This window comes from Silene latifolia, chromosome Y (assembly GCF_048544455.1).
Source record: "Silene latifolia isolate original U9 population chromosome Y, ASM4854445v1, whole genome shotgun sequence".
NCBI lineage: Eukaryota > Viridiplantae > Streptophyta > Magnoliopsida > Caryophyllales > Caryophyllaceae > Silene > Silene latifolia.
In genome coordinates, this window is record NC_133538.1 from 74609651 (window position 1) to 74624689 (window position 15039).

At 41.2% G+C, this 15039-nt stretch overlaps 1 protein-coding gene across 1 annotated transcript; it reads right to left on the reverse strand.

Annotated features, from left to right (window-relative positions):
• Window positions 1-7699: 7699 nt before the first annotated feature.
• LOC141628336 (uncharacterized) lies at window positions 7700-8179 on the reverse strand. Its single transcript, XM_074441493.1, has one exon. The coding sequence runs from the start codon at window positions 8177-8179 to the stop codon at window positions 7700-7702; it is 480 nt and encodes a 159-aa protein (XP_074297594.1).
• Between the last annotated feature and the right edge of the window lie 6860 nt (window positions 8180-15039).

A 15039-nucleotide genomic window follows, 5' to 3' on the forward strand; every position in this document is an offset into this window, starting at 1 on the left:
CGCGAAGACTCAAAACATTTATACAATTGACCTTCCTCAAGAATTATATAAATGATTCCAAGACTCAATTATCTGTAAATTGATAAGCGAACCTTTTGGCTAATTCTACTGTTAGAATTCTTGGTCGATAAATTTCTGTAAATTCTATCTTTAGTCCATCATAATCACGAGAAACTCTTCGGACTATAATGTTGAGATAAACTAAGTCAACACAAACTACTTACCCAACGTAGAAGGGGTCATATTATGCCTACCGACGAAGAAGGGATTCATAGTTGTTTGCCCTTATAAAGACTAATCTCAATTTCCGTTTTAGAGGAAGATCCCATCAACTTTATTTTTTCATTTTAAGTGAACTAATATCTAGCATGCGTGAATGAATAAACTAAGGTGATGGCTTTAAAAACATGTGACATCTGTATGCCTATGAAAACTAACATACAACCTATATGTGTCAATTTTCATGCATTTTAGTAGTAGGTGGTTTGGTTTTAGGCGGAAAATGATGCATAAACTATCATGTGAATGAAAAACAATAGGAATGAAAAACGTAAAAACAATAAAAAGTCCTAGTGTGGCCTATCCTATCAAAATGAACATTAAATACAAATTTGGAATCCATCCTTGGACCCGAGAAGCTTGTCTCGATGTGCCATCTTGATCCATGTAGCGGGAGTGAGCTCCAATCTCCATCTTTAGTCTTCTTTAAAAATTACAATAAATAAATTTACATGATAAACCTATTTATTACATTCTAATTTCAAAACCCAAAAACTAAAGAAAATAAAGGAGATTCGAGATCTCATAATTACATAAAAATTATGTTTCCTTCATTACGAAAACATAATTAACTAAGGTCACACTAGGTATTACAAATTACAACCGATTGCAAAAATACGTAAATAAATTCATTCAACGATTCATTCAACAAAAGAAAAGCATCAACTAAAAAAAAATTAAATATGCAAGACCTAATTATTTAATTATGTTGATTAATTTTATCCAAACCACCTATTTAAATTATCAAATTAAGTGACAATTCCTCAATTAATCACATTAATTTCAATCTTAATTCATATTAAACTTGTAATATGAATTTAATCCATCAATATTTTAAACTGCTTTAAAATAATTAGGTATCTTTTAATTATGAACCGCTTCACAATAATTAATTGGCCAAAATCAAACAAAAAAAATATCTTTAAAAATTATCTCGGTAAAAACAGAAACAACCCAATAAAAAGACGTTTTCTCGGTTTTACAGCTAAAACCGAAAAAAAACAAACAAAATTATTTTTTTTATTCTGTCCAGGCGTAAACAGTAACCGAGACGTGAACAGTGACAAAAAAAAATTTCCGCGGCTAAAAAAATTTACAGCCGTCCCAATTTTTTTAAAATCGGCATTATGCCCTAAATTTCAAAAACATGATTATCGATGAACAAAATTGTTTATTGTCGCTATTAACAAGATTGGCATATTCATCTTATAATTTAAACATGTAAAATTATGAAACATGATTCTAAACAACAATTTAGAACATTTATGCCAAAAACAATATAGCAAAAAAAAAAAAAAAAAAATAACAATAAGCAGAAGCCTGAGGAACGTATATATAGTAGAATTGATAGGTTCTTGGTCAATCAAGACTGGTGTAACTCTTTTTCTGATATATATGCTCACTTTTTGCCTGAGGGTTTGATGGATCACACGCCATGCCTATTAAAGAGCACTAATCACAGTCAGGGTAAAAGGAATTTCAAATATTACAACATGTGGGGTGGTTCAGAGAAGTTCATTCCTTTGGTGAGGAGAATTGGGATCTTGGTTTCACTGGTACACCCATGTTTAGACTGGCAAAAAATTTGAAAGGTATGAAAGCTGTTCTTAAGGAGTTTGAATAAAGAGTGTTTTCATGATATTGAAAATGCACTACTATACTACGAGAAAAAGGTGGAGGGGTTGCAGGAAAGGATTAACAGGGATCCTACTAATGTGCAAAAGATCACTGAAGAATATGAAGCCTCTCTTCATCTGCAGGAGCTAGCTAAGGCCAGGGAAAGTTTTCTTGCTCAAAAGTCTAAGTATAAATGGATAAAGGATGGGGATGCAAATACTTCATACTTTCATGGTCTACTGAAAAGGAGAAGGAATATGAACAAGTTTGCTATGATTGAGGACATGAATGGCAAGGTGTGTGATACTCAGGAGCAAATTCAGAAGGCTTTTATTGATTACTATCAACTTCTACTTGGATCAAGTAAAGAGACTAAGAAGATCCATAGGAGAATCATTGCTCAAGGATCTGTTTGTACTGCTGATCACTGGCATATCCTAAGGAAACCTGTAACTGGGGAGGAGATTAAAGAAGCCCTATTTAGTATTTCTGATATAAAATCACCAGGGCCAGATGGTTACACGAGTAAGTTTTTCAAAGATGCTTGGGGGGAGATAGGAGGGGATGTTATAAGAGCAGTTCAAGATTTTTTCCAAAGCAGGCAACTTCTCAAGCAGTTTAACTCCACGAATGTTACACTTATTCCTAAGTGTGACAGGCCAAAGAGTGTGCTCCAATTCAGACCAATTGCTTGTTGTAATGTTATATACAAGGTTATATCAAAGTGCTTTGTTCCAGGACTAGTGAAGTGTTACCTCACATTGTAGGACAGAACCAGGGAGCTTTTATTCAGCAAAGAAGCATTCAAGAGAACATCTTAATCTGCCAAGATTTGATCAGGCTATATGAAAGGACTCATGCTTCAGCAAGATGTATGTTCAAAATAGACTTGCAGAAGGCATATGATACTGTAGAGTGGTGCTTTGTTGAGAATCTTTTGGAGGAGCTTCATTTCCCGTCTGATTTTAAAGCAATGATTCTTCAATGCATTACTACAACTACCTTCTCCCTCTCTATAAATGGAGAAATGTTTGGCTACTTCCGGGGAAGAGGCTTGAGACAGGGGATCCTCTCTCCCCCTTGATTTTCACACTGTGTATGGAGTACCTGTCTCGTTCCTTGCAGTATGCTTCATCAAAGCCTGATTTTCACTACCATCCTATGTGCAAGAAACAAAGACTCACTAGTCTTATGTTTGTTGATGATGTCATGCTCTTCAGTAAAGGGGATGCCACTTCTATGATGTTGTTGTTACAGTCCTTTTCTACCTTTTCTAATGCTTCTGGACTGCAAGTTAGTGCCTCAAAATCTAATGCCTACTTCAGGAATGTACCTGAGCAGCTTAAATTTGAGATATTGCAGATATTAGGATTTAGTGAAGGGAGCATCCCTTTTAAATACCTTGGTATGCCAATCCAGACTACAAGACTCAGGAAGCAAGATTGTGAGTGTCTTGTGGATAAAATTTGTGCGAGGATACATGGGTATGGGGCAAGAAAATTCTCTTATGCAGGAAGGTTAGTCATAGTCAAGAGTGTGCTTAATTCTCTTCATTCTTACTGGGCATCTATGTTTGTTCTCCCCAAAGGAATCATCAAAAGGATTGAAGCAGTTTGTAGGAACTTCCTTTGGGATAACTCAGCAGATTACAGGAGGACTCCTCTTGTGGGATGGGACACTATTTGTAGACCTAAAGATGAAGGTGGTTTGGGGATTAAAGACCAAGAATCTTAGAATAAGGCAATGGTAGGAAGACTGGTGGACTGGGTTGCTACACAAAGGGACTCTATCTGGGTTAACTGGGTGCAAAGTAACTATCTTAAGGGTCAGGAGTGGATGGAATACAAGCCTAGTTCGAACTCAAGTTGGGTTTGGAGGAGAATATGCAAGGTTAAGGAAGAAATGAGGAGTGGTTATGTTAATGGGGAGTGGAGTGTTCAACCAGGAGGGTACTCGCCTGCTGGTTGCTATGACTGGTTCAGAGGAACAAGGCCAAGAATTCAATGGGATAAGGCAGTTTGGAATGGGTGGACAATTCCCAAGCATCAATTCTTGGGATGGATGGTTGCTCATAAAGCCCTGAATACAGTTGAGAGACTAGTCAGGTTTGGAGTGATCATTGAAGATAAATGCTACCTGTGTGGCATAGCTTCTGAAACAATTGAGCACTTGTTTTGTGAGTGTCCTTATAGTAGAAGAGTGGTGCTGGAGCTGAACAGGAACACGACCTGGACATTCCCTGTCAGGGACTTGGTTGAATGGTGCAGTTGCAGAACAGGCACGGGGCTTCAGAAGGGAGTGCAAAATGCTATAGTGATGAGCCTGATGTATCAGGTATGGCAGCAGAGAAATAGAAGCAGGAATGAGATGACTGTGCTTAGGCCTGAAAGGGTGGCAGGTGCTATATTGGAGAATATGAGGTTAAGAGTTCGAACCCGGGAAAAAACAGTGATGACTCTAGCAGAACGAGATTGGCTGATTAAAATGCGTCTTTGTAACACCCCTATTTATTTAAGGGCCTGCGCTAGGACTCCTCAGATAAAGAAGGGTGTTACCATCTCGGGAATCCGAGGCAGTAGATAACAAAGAGAAAGATAACAGTACTTTAAATCAAAGTTTATAATGTTTACAACGGAAATAAAACATGCCTTAACTTAAAAATAAAGTCTGACAACTAAACAAAATAAAAGTGGGCTAGCTCTAAGTCAAGTGATCCATGCTCTCTCCCTGCCAGCTCCCAATGTCTCAACAACCAGTCAATCTGCTCCCCATTAAAAGGATCATCACATGCATACACGAATACACAGGGTCAACCGCGAGGTTGAGTAGGTAATACGATATAATAAAGAATGCAATGCTATGCTCCTCCATTCAACTCCATCACACACATCCCCAAGACGCCCACCATACCGATCCCCTAGACTATATATATATCGACCGTAGTCGATCTGCCAGCTCGCAGCTGAGGACACCAGGGCAAGTCCTGCAGAACCCGCCTGGGCCTTAATCACAAATAACTCACCTCCTCCAACTACAACTCCGATGCAAATGCAATGTATGAAAAATGTGAAACAATAATGCTCAACAGGATAAATAGATAATCAGGTATGTCATATAATCACCAACATGCCAATTCTTATAATCGTAAGAATTCAATCAGTGTATTCCCCTACCTCAGTATTGCAGTCAAAAGGTCGGGTGCTCAGTAATATTCCACAACAAATTCGCCCTCTGAAAGATAAATAAATAATAAACAATTACTTAAACCATTCCCGTTCCCAAAATAGAAAGTTACTAAAAATAGAAACTTCTTAAAATGGAAAGTTTCCTTAAATGTAAACTTTCCCGATCTAACAGTTTTCTATTTTACCAACCCGACTCAAACCCGTCTCTAAACATTTAAATAACTCGGGAATTAATTAGCTAAACAAGAGTACGATATAGTAAGTGATAAAACAAGTTTTACGTTTAAAAGAATCAAAACAACACTAACTAACACTATCAACCCGTCTCCTACAACCCGCACCTTCCCTCTCTCTCACACCCCTCACGCGCCACCTTAAACCACCACAAACACCACCAGGCTTGCTCCCCTCTTCGACCCCACCACCAACAACCGACCCCAGCCTGGTCGACTGCCGCCGGTGAGTCGAACCAGAGCCGTCATTTAGCCTGGTTCACCACCGTGCCTCACCAAACACCCCCTGTCCTCGACACACAACCACCGCAGCCATCCCCTACCTCTGCACAAACCACCACAGCCCTGGTCGCCGTCAGCCCACGCACCCAGACACCGTGACACCACCATTTCGACCTCCCCCGAGTCCACGGTGGTGCCACCCCAACCTAAGCATCTAAAACCCGCCTGAAACCCCCCTGCAACACCCGTGTGATCTACCCTGTCAACAACCCCTCTCGCCGCCAATTATGCCGCCAAGAACCTCCCTAACCGCCACCAATAGAGACGACCCAAACCACCCAATACCATATCCCCGACACCAGACACCAACACCCCTTCCCTGAGTCACGACAACACAAACAAAAACCTGACAGAAAACGAAAATAAAAGAGGAAGTTGCACCCATACCTTTTTCCGCCACCTAAACAGCCACCAGGGTTAACTATGGATGTCGACTACCACCCTAAGGCCACCTTGTCGCTCCCGACAACACCCACGCTCACTCTCCCTCTCTCGATTTATGTGTTTGTTGGGAAATGTGCATTGCAAAATGATAGGCGGGTGAGGGAGTGGGGTTTTGTAGGGTTAGGGTAGAATTAGGTTAAACTTAGGTTAAACTTAGGTTAATTGGGTCATGGGTAAATGGGCTTGGGTCAACGGGTAAATGGGTAAGTGTAGAAAAGGAATTAGTTGACGTGATTCGTTCAGTTAAACCCGTCTTACAAGTTTACGATAACAATACGACTAAACAATTATCTCGACTCAATTAACGATATAAAATACAACTTAATTAACGATATAAAATACGGAGTATTACAGTCTTCCTCCCTTAAAATGAACTTCGTCCCGAAGTTCACCCATCTAGCAAACCCCCACACGCATCGATGTGGGCCCCAAAACAATTTCCCTAGGGTAAAAGACACATGGATTAAGGTCGGAAACAAAATGTTACATTCTACCCTCCTAAAAAGAAAGTTACGTCCCGGAACTTACCTCATGCAAATAGGTGTGGATAGTTTCCCTCATGGAAGCCTCAGTCTCCCATGTAGCTTCCTCAACATTGTGGTTAGTCCACAAGACTTTCACCAAAGCTGTCTCCCCATTCCTGGTCTTCCTCACCTTCCTGTCCAGAATCTTCTTGGGTGTCTCTAAATAAGACAACTGCTCATCCACCTCGATCACCTCAGGACTCAACACATGTGATGGATCGCTCAGGTACCTCCGCAACTGGGAAACATGAAAGACATTGTGAACTTTGGCTAACGCTGGGGGCAAAGCTAAACGATAGGCCACCTCTCCAACTCTGTCCAAAATCTCATAAGGTCCGATGAATTTCTGACTCAGCTTCCCTCTCTTCCCGAACCTCATAACTCCCTTCATTGGCGACACTTTGAGTAGTACCTTCTCTCCCACCTCGAAAGAAATCTCACTTCTCCTAGTGTCAGCATAGCTTTTCTGGGTCGTCACGAGAAGCTCTCATCTTTTACCCGATAATCTGCACTGTTCAACCATCTCCCGAATCATCTCTGTCCCCAAACGACGGTCGATCGATCATCCCAACACACAGGACTCCTGCATTTCCTACCATAAAGTGCCTCAAAAGGTGCCATCCCAATGCTAGTATGATAACTGTTGTTGTAAGAAAACTCGATCAATCCCAGTCTGTCCTCCCACGATCCGCCAAACTCTAGAACACAAGCTCTCAACATATCCTCGAGGGTCTGAATAGTCCTCTCTGTCTGACCGTCGGTAGCAGGATGAAAAGCGGTGCTCATCTTCAGTTGAGTACCCATCAATGACTGCAATTCTTGCCAGAACTTGGATAGAAACCTAGAATCTCTGTCGGAGACGATATCCTTAGGCACACCGTGCAAATTAACCACGTACTGCACATAAGCCTTAGCCAACTCAGCCTTACTCCAAGTATCTTTCATGGGAATAAAGTGAGTGACTTGGTCAATCATCGACGATCACCTAAATCATGTTGTTACCCCTTTGAGTCCGAGGCAACCCGACGATGAAGTCCATGGAGATACTCTCCCACTTCCACTCTGGCACGTCTAGCGGCTGAACTTTCCCTTGTGGTCTCTTGTGCTCACCCTTCACCCTCTGGCATGTCAAACATCAAGATACGAACTCAGCGACTTCCTTCTTCATATTAGGCCACCAAAACGTCTTTTTGAGGTCCTTGTATAACTTATCCCCTCCAGGGTGTACAGAATATGGAGTAGCATGTGCTTCTGTGAGAATTTTCTTCTTCGATTCCTCATTAGGCGGCACACACCACCTCGCCCAAACCTCAAGCTCCCATCCGAATGGATCTTTGAATTTAGAGTAAGGCTCCGCACCTGCCTGCTCTACCTCATTGCGCCATTTCTGGATTCTAACATCCCCTTTTTGTAGCTCTCGGATCTCCTCGTACAACTCCGGCTCAACTGTCATATCCCCAACGGTCTCACCTCGTCGGATCATGTAAATCCCCATCTGCCTTAGCTCACCGACCATTCTCACCCTGGATCTTGCACTGGTTAGGGCATGGGTAGACTTCCGACTTAAAGCATCGGCTACGACATTCGCTTTTCCTTCATGATAGAGTAAGTCCATGTCATAGTCGCCAATCAACTCGATCCATCTCATTTGTCTCATGTTCAGCTCCTTCTGAGTATAGATATACTTCAGGCTCTTATGGTCAGAAAATACCTTGAAGGTTGCCCCATAGAGATAATGTCGCCACAATTTGAGAGCAAACACCACGGCCCCCAACTCTAGATCATGGGTAGGGTAATTCTCCTCATAGGTTTTCAGCTGTCGCGAAGCGTACGCGATTACCTTCCCGTTCTGCATCAACACACACCCCAACCCTTTCTTGGAAGCATCGGTATACACTTTGAAGTTATCATTCCCATCTGGCAAAGCAAGGATAGGAGCTGTGGTTAGGCGCTCTTTGAGTGTTAAGAAAACCTTCTCACAACTCTCGTCCAAAACAAACCGGTTCTCCTTCCTCATTAGAGACGTCAAGGGTTTTGCTATATTCGAAAAATCTTTGACAAACCTTCTGTAGTACCCAGCTAGACCCAAGAAGCTTCAAATTTCGCCCACATTCTTTGGGCTCTGCCATCTAGTCACGGCCTCGATCTTGCTAGGATCCACTGACACCCCTTCCTTGGAAATCACATGCCCCAAAAAGGCAACTTTCTTCAACCAGAACTCTCACTTACTCAACTTGGCATACAACTGATTCTCTGCCAGAGTTTTTAACACTATCCTGAGATGCTCCTCGTGCTCTTCCTCATTCTTGGAGTAAACCAAAATATCATCGATGAATACAACCACGAACTTGTCAGTGCGGATGAACACTCGATTCATCAGGTCCATAAACACAGCTGGCGCATTGGTCAATCCGAAGGGCATGACCACGAATTCGTAGTGTCCATATCTGGTTCTGAATGCAGTCTTAGGGATATCCTCGTTCTTTATCCTCAGTTGATGATAACCCGACCTCAGGTCGATCTTCGAGAATACTCTAGCCCCACTCAATTGGTCAAACAAATCATCGATCCTTGGCAATGGATATCGGTTCTTGACAGTCACGTTGTTCAGCTCTCGGTAATCCACACACAGCCTCAAACTCCCATTCTTTTTCTTGACGAATAGGACAAGTGCTCCCCAAGGTGAAACACTGGGCCGAATATAACCCTTCTCAGCAAACTCATCCAATTGCTTCTTTAATTCTTCCATCTCTTTTGGTCCCATACGGTACGGTGGTTTAGAAATAGGTCCAGCTCCCGGCTTTAGATCAATGGAGAAGTCCACGTCGCGTTTAGGTGGTAGCCCAGGGATCTCTTCCGGAAATACCCCCTCAAAGTCTCTCACCACAGGTATGTCAGAAATCCTAGGGGTCTCAGACTCTCTATCCCACATCTGGCATAAGATCAACTGGTCTCCCTTCCTCAGACTCGATTTTAGGGTGTTTACAGAGATAAATTTGACTTTGGGTTTGATCATGTATCCCTTGTAGGTTACTCTGACTCCCTTAGGTCCTCTAAGAGATATCTTCTTTTGGTAACAGTCAATGAAAGCTTTGTACTTCCCCAACTAATCCATCCCTAAAATCACCTCGAACCCACCCAAAGGAAACTCCATAAGGTCACAGTGAAAGACAACCTCCCCAATCTAAATAGGTACACGGGTATAGATTTTATCACAAGGCACAGACTCTCCCGAAGGTACTATAACAGAATCGACCACTCTATCATATGTAGAAAGGTTTAAGGCTCTAACATGCTCCCTAGATATGAATGAATGTGTGGCACCCGAATCGAATAACACAAAGGTGGGTTTAGAGTTGACAAGAAATGTACCAGTCACGACATGTGCATCCTCCTTTGCTGCTTCTTTCCCCATGGCAAAGAGCTTGCCACTGGACTTAGCTCCAGACTGACTCGACGAAGCGGTATTGGGTTGCTTGTTCCCCTCGTTCTGGTTCCTCTGGAAATTACCACCCCCGCTGGACTAGTTTTGTGGCTACAGTTCTGGTAGTTGTTGTATCTTCCTTGATAACTGTTACTTGCCCCAGATCGGGCACCTCCTCCATAGCCAGTGTTAGGAGTATGGTAGCTGCCGTATCCTGATCCCGCTGTCCGAGACCCACTGAACCCAGATGTAGGTGTTCGGAAGCCCCAGTTGGTTTCCTCCGAACTTGGCACTCAAATTTCCTGTGTCCCAACTTCCCACACCCGAAACAAGTGATCCTGGACGCATTACCTCCAATACTAGCACCTCTGAAACTGCCTCCGCTTTGGTTCCTCATCCCCCCAGGAGCATTATTGGTGGAGTATCCACTGAACTTGCCTGAATTCGGCTTCTTGACCCCAGTATTATCACTGACAGTTTCCGACTTTCTCTTCTCAGCTTTTCCTTTCTTATCCTCCTTGATCTGCTCGGAGAGCCTTTCAGCAGCACCAGCCCTCAGATAGATGTCTTGAACGGTGGTAGGTGGAGCTGCCGTGAGTCTCTTTTTGATATCCACTGTCAAACCCCTCTCAAACCTCATAGCCAGTATGGTCTCGTTCTTTGCAAATTCATCGATATATGAAGCCAACAGTCGGAACTTCCTATGGTATGTTTCCACTGTCATGTCCTCTGTCATCTTAAATGTATCGAACTCCTCCCTCAGCTTAGCTTTCCTGAACTCTGGCATGAACTGGTCCGTTAATATCACCTGAAATTCTAACCAAGACACGTACCCTTCCTCAACATCCCTAGCAACATGTCGAATCTCCGCCTTGTTCCTATTCCACCACTCTCCAGCTGTGGCCCTGAGGTAGTGTGCAGCTTAGTCTACTTGCGCTCTTCGGGACAAGCTATCGGCTCGAATAGGTTGGTGAACTCCCGACACCAATCTCCCGGCCAAGTGAGGTTCCCCTCTCCGGTGAAGAAGGTAGGGTTATGCCTCGCCACTATTGTACTCATCTTAGCAGGGTCCATTCTTTTGGCCTTTAGGGCCTCATTCTCAGCCAGTAGCCGGTCTAACTCTTCTTGGGTGATGTTTACAGCCGTGTTCCTTTTTGGAGGCATGACTACAAGAAAATTTTAGGAATTAGCTGCAACACAAAAACACCTTGGCAATTCTAGCCAATTCTATCACTCTTATCCTACTTGTCTATCTAGCATGGTTTAGGGGTCACATAACCGCATATCACTAGACATAGCCTTCTAACACAACTTTATAGAGGTATAAGTATAAATCAACCTTAAAACATGCAAAGTATTATGCCACAACCTCTTACCAACTCTTTATGCAACAATTAACATTTTAATCAGTTAACACCTAGGCAACGATATATGAAGTTATACTCATCATCATGCAACTTCTCTACCCTTCCTCTCATTTGCACTCTGGGTTCCCGGGTCAAACTGAGAGGGCCAATGGTTCGGTGTGAGGGGGCCCCTAACTCATCCCTTACCTTTAGTGTGCTCCTAACAGTTTTGTCCCGGGGTTCATTTTATTTAGACTCTTCCTATATTCATTGGATTCATTTGTTTAGGCCTGAAGATCGTTCGCTCTGATACCACTTTGTAACACCCCAATTTATTTAAGGGCCTGCGCTAGGACTCCTTAGATAAAGAAGGGTGTTACCATCTCGGGAATCCGAGGCAGTAGATAACAAAGAGAAAGATAACAGTACTTTAAATCAAAGTTTATAATGTTTACAACGGAAATAAAACATGTCTTAACTTAAAAATAAAGTCTGACAACTAAACAAAATAAAAGTGGGCTAGCTCTAAGTCAAGTGATCCATGCTCTCTCCCTGCCAGCTCCCAATGTCTCAACAACCAGTCAATCTGCTCCCCATTAAAAGGATCATCACAGGCATACACGAATACACAGGGTCAACCGCGAGGTTGAGTAGGTAATACGATATAATAAAGAATGCAATGCTATGCTCCTCCATTCAACTCCATCACACACATCCCCGGCACGCCCAGCCATACCGATCCTTGGTAGACTATATATATATCGACCATAGTCAATCTGCCAGCTCGCAGCTGAGGACACCAGGGCAAGTCCTGCAGAACCCGCCTGGGCCTTAATCACAAATAACTCACCTCCTCCAACTCCAACTCCGATGCAAATGCAATGTATGAAAAATGTGAAACAATAATGCTCAACAGGATAAATAGATAATCAGGTATGTCATATAATCACCAACATGCCTATTCTTATAATCGTAAGAATTCAATCAGTGTATTCCCCTACCTCAGTATTGAAGGAAATGTAGATTCATATACATACTAACATACTCATATATGTTAAAATTAATTTGTCATAAAATTAAATACGGATTTTATGCATGCAAACAAATAATAAAATAGAGAAGAAATCACCCTTACATTGTAATTTCGGTTCTTATGGGCACAAGTGAGTTCACCTACTCACTTGTTCTTGAGCTCTCCAAATGGAAGAACAAGATCAAAGTTTAGGATCTCTCCCTAAGCTTTATACCCAAGGCTTTCTCTTAATTTAATTAATATTACATGAACTAGTATAATATTAATGTAGTAGAAAAATGACCCAAAAACATTTTGGTCTTGCTCCTAAAACCGTGTAGCAGAAGAGGAGATGGAAGATTATTTGTTTTCTCTTTCTAAAACTTATCTTGTAAAAGAATGAATAATTATTTTATCATCCACCCTTCATATATGGTGAATAATAATAATAAGCAAAAGAATCCCTTGTTCTATCCAAGGGAGAACCGGGTAGGGTGGTAAGAATTGGCCTATGCATGGCCTTTGTGCTCTTACACAAAAGACTCTAGGCATGCAAGCCTATATGGGAAATAATGATGAATCCCACTAATCTTAATTAACACAATACAATTTGTTCATCACTCCCATATTTCGGTCCACTAAAGATAAAATGGAATCCATTTTATTTTTGTCAATTGTCAATATGTCACATGTCATATGTGACATAAATTTGTTATGTATTTTTAACATATTAAAAATCAACGTATTAATAAAAATACGTCATATACAAAAATCGACTTAGTAATTTCATAATTACTTGTACCAAAATTTTACCAATTATAAATCACAACAGATTGTATTTATAATAATTCATTCAAATTTAATTGTTACATTAAACAATAATTCCATCCGAGTAATGATACAATTCGATTACTCAGACCGTATCTCATTAAATCACATTTCAATTTGATAAGTAAATTTTACTTCCAAAATTGTCCGTCAATTTTTCAAGTAATTTAATTAACTCGTAACATTATACGATTAATTAAATGATCAATTAAGAGTGTTGCCCTATAGGTATGACCTAGGGGTCAATCGATCACCACCGTCACACGACAAGTAATGTCAAACTCTAGTCGACCAATCATTACCGATATATGTTGACCAGATTGATGAAAAAAATACTTCCCAATTGTATTCTTTAAAATGAGATTTAATAATGATATTTAAATCATAAGATCGCACTATTGTTGAGGACACATTTCCCAACAATCTCCCACTTATCCTCGACAAGTGTGCGTCACCAATTCTCTTGTCCTATTACTATCTCCCACTCAATGCAAGGTGTCTTTCGGTCGTGCTTGCAAGTGATCATATCGAGTGGTTTCCTCGATCCGGAGAATAACGATTGACCGGGACTTATCTATCGTAGATACTTTCCGAGCATGGCCACGCATTTCCAGTTCATTACTCCTCGAGTGGCCCTGAGATATTGTTATAACCCTGACTAGGGGTGGACAATTCCTATCGCACTCATTCCCTTTGACTAGCCACAGCCATCATAACCCAAAATATGCCCATTTGACCCCATTTACGAAGGTCGTAGTAACACAAATCAAAGTTAATCTGAAACTGTGCCATCTTAGGAGAATAGTCTTTAATCAAAAGAATCGACTCATTTGAATACTATAGCAGCTCTCACCACGACCAGGCTATATGAATTTGCCAGAACTCTATAAGCGGTCATAAGGCCCGAAAAGGTGTTCCTAACATCTGCCTATGTGATCGACTAGTCATCTCACATGACTGTATGGCACTTGAACTTGCCATCAATCGCATCACACTCTAGTCACTTCGAGACGTCACCTCATACAAGTGACTATGGGCGAATACTATGCTAATCCGTGTTTACTTTAACGGGGTTCAATTGTCTCTACAACCCGTTTGGATGTAACAAAGTATAATAAAAGAGTTTTGAAATAAAACTCGAACGACAAATGTGATTATCACATATGAATAGTCAATGCCTGATTACTATTTCATATTCTATAATCTAATTTGATCTTGTACGTAGTTGTTCATTTCAATTCAATTGAAATGACATGACTCATCATGTTTAGCCTTTGAGAAGGCTTTGGTTAGTAGGTTTTATCAACTTCTTGTACCTTACTCAACCTTACTACATACTCGTTTTCCTTTGTAATGTATACATTTGCATTACAAAACTTTCTGAGTACGTGTCGAGATCCAATCAAGACAAAGGCCCTCTAGCCTAAGAATAGCTCCCACTGTTTTCACAGTGTGCGGGACTCATCTTTCTTGCACATCTCATGATCGCAAGTGTACTTAATTTCCGTTATAAAAATCTCTCATTGTTCTTTATTGCCAAGAACGATTCTAGAAAATCTACTTCTTAATTAACATTGCCACAATGGTATCTTAACCATCCTAGTGTGTTTTGATTATGGTTTTGTCGGAAACCATGCGCAATCTCAATTGTCAATTGTCACTTGTGTAACACCCTTACACAATATTGCATCATAAACACTTTGCTTTACTTCCTTAATGCTTCTGCAAGCACTTAAGGGTAATCTTTATAGCTTACTTGGTAAATATTACTTAAATTCGATTTTTGAAAACAATTCATCATACTCAAAGCATATGAAGTGTTATACATCATTTCTTTTTAATTGATTCGGCAGCGGAAGCAAATG

Bases quoted from the DNA above. Each gene is read 5' to 3' on its own strand.
- LOC141628336 (XM_074441493.1), bottom strand. From the start codon at position 8,179: ATGGACTTACTCTATCATGAAGGAAAAGCGAATGTCGTAGCCGATGCT.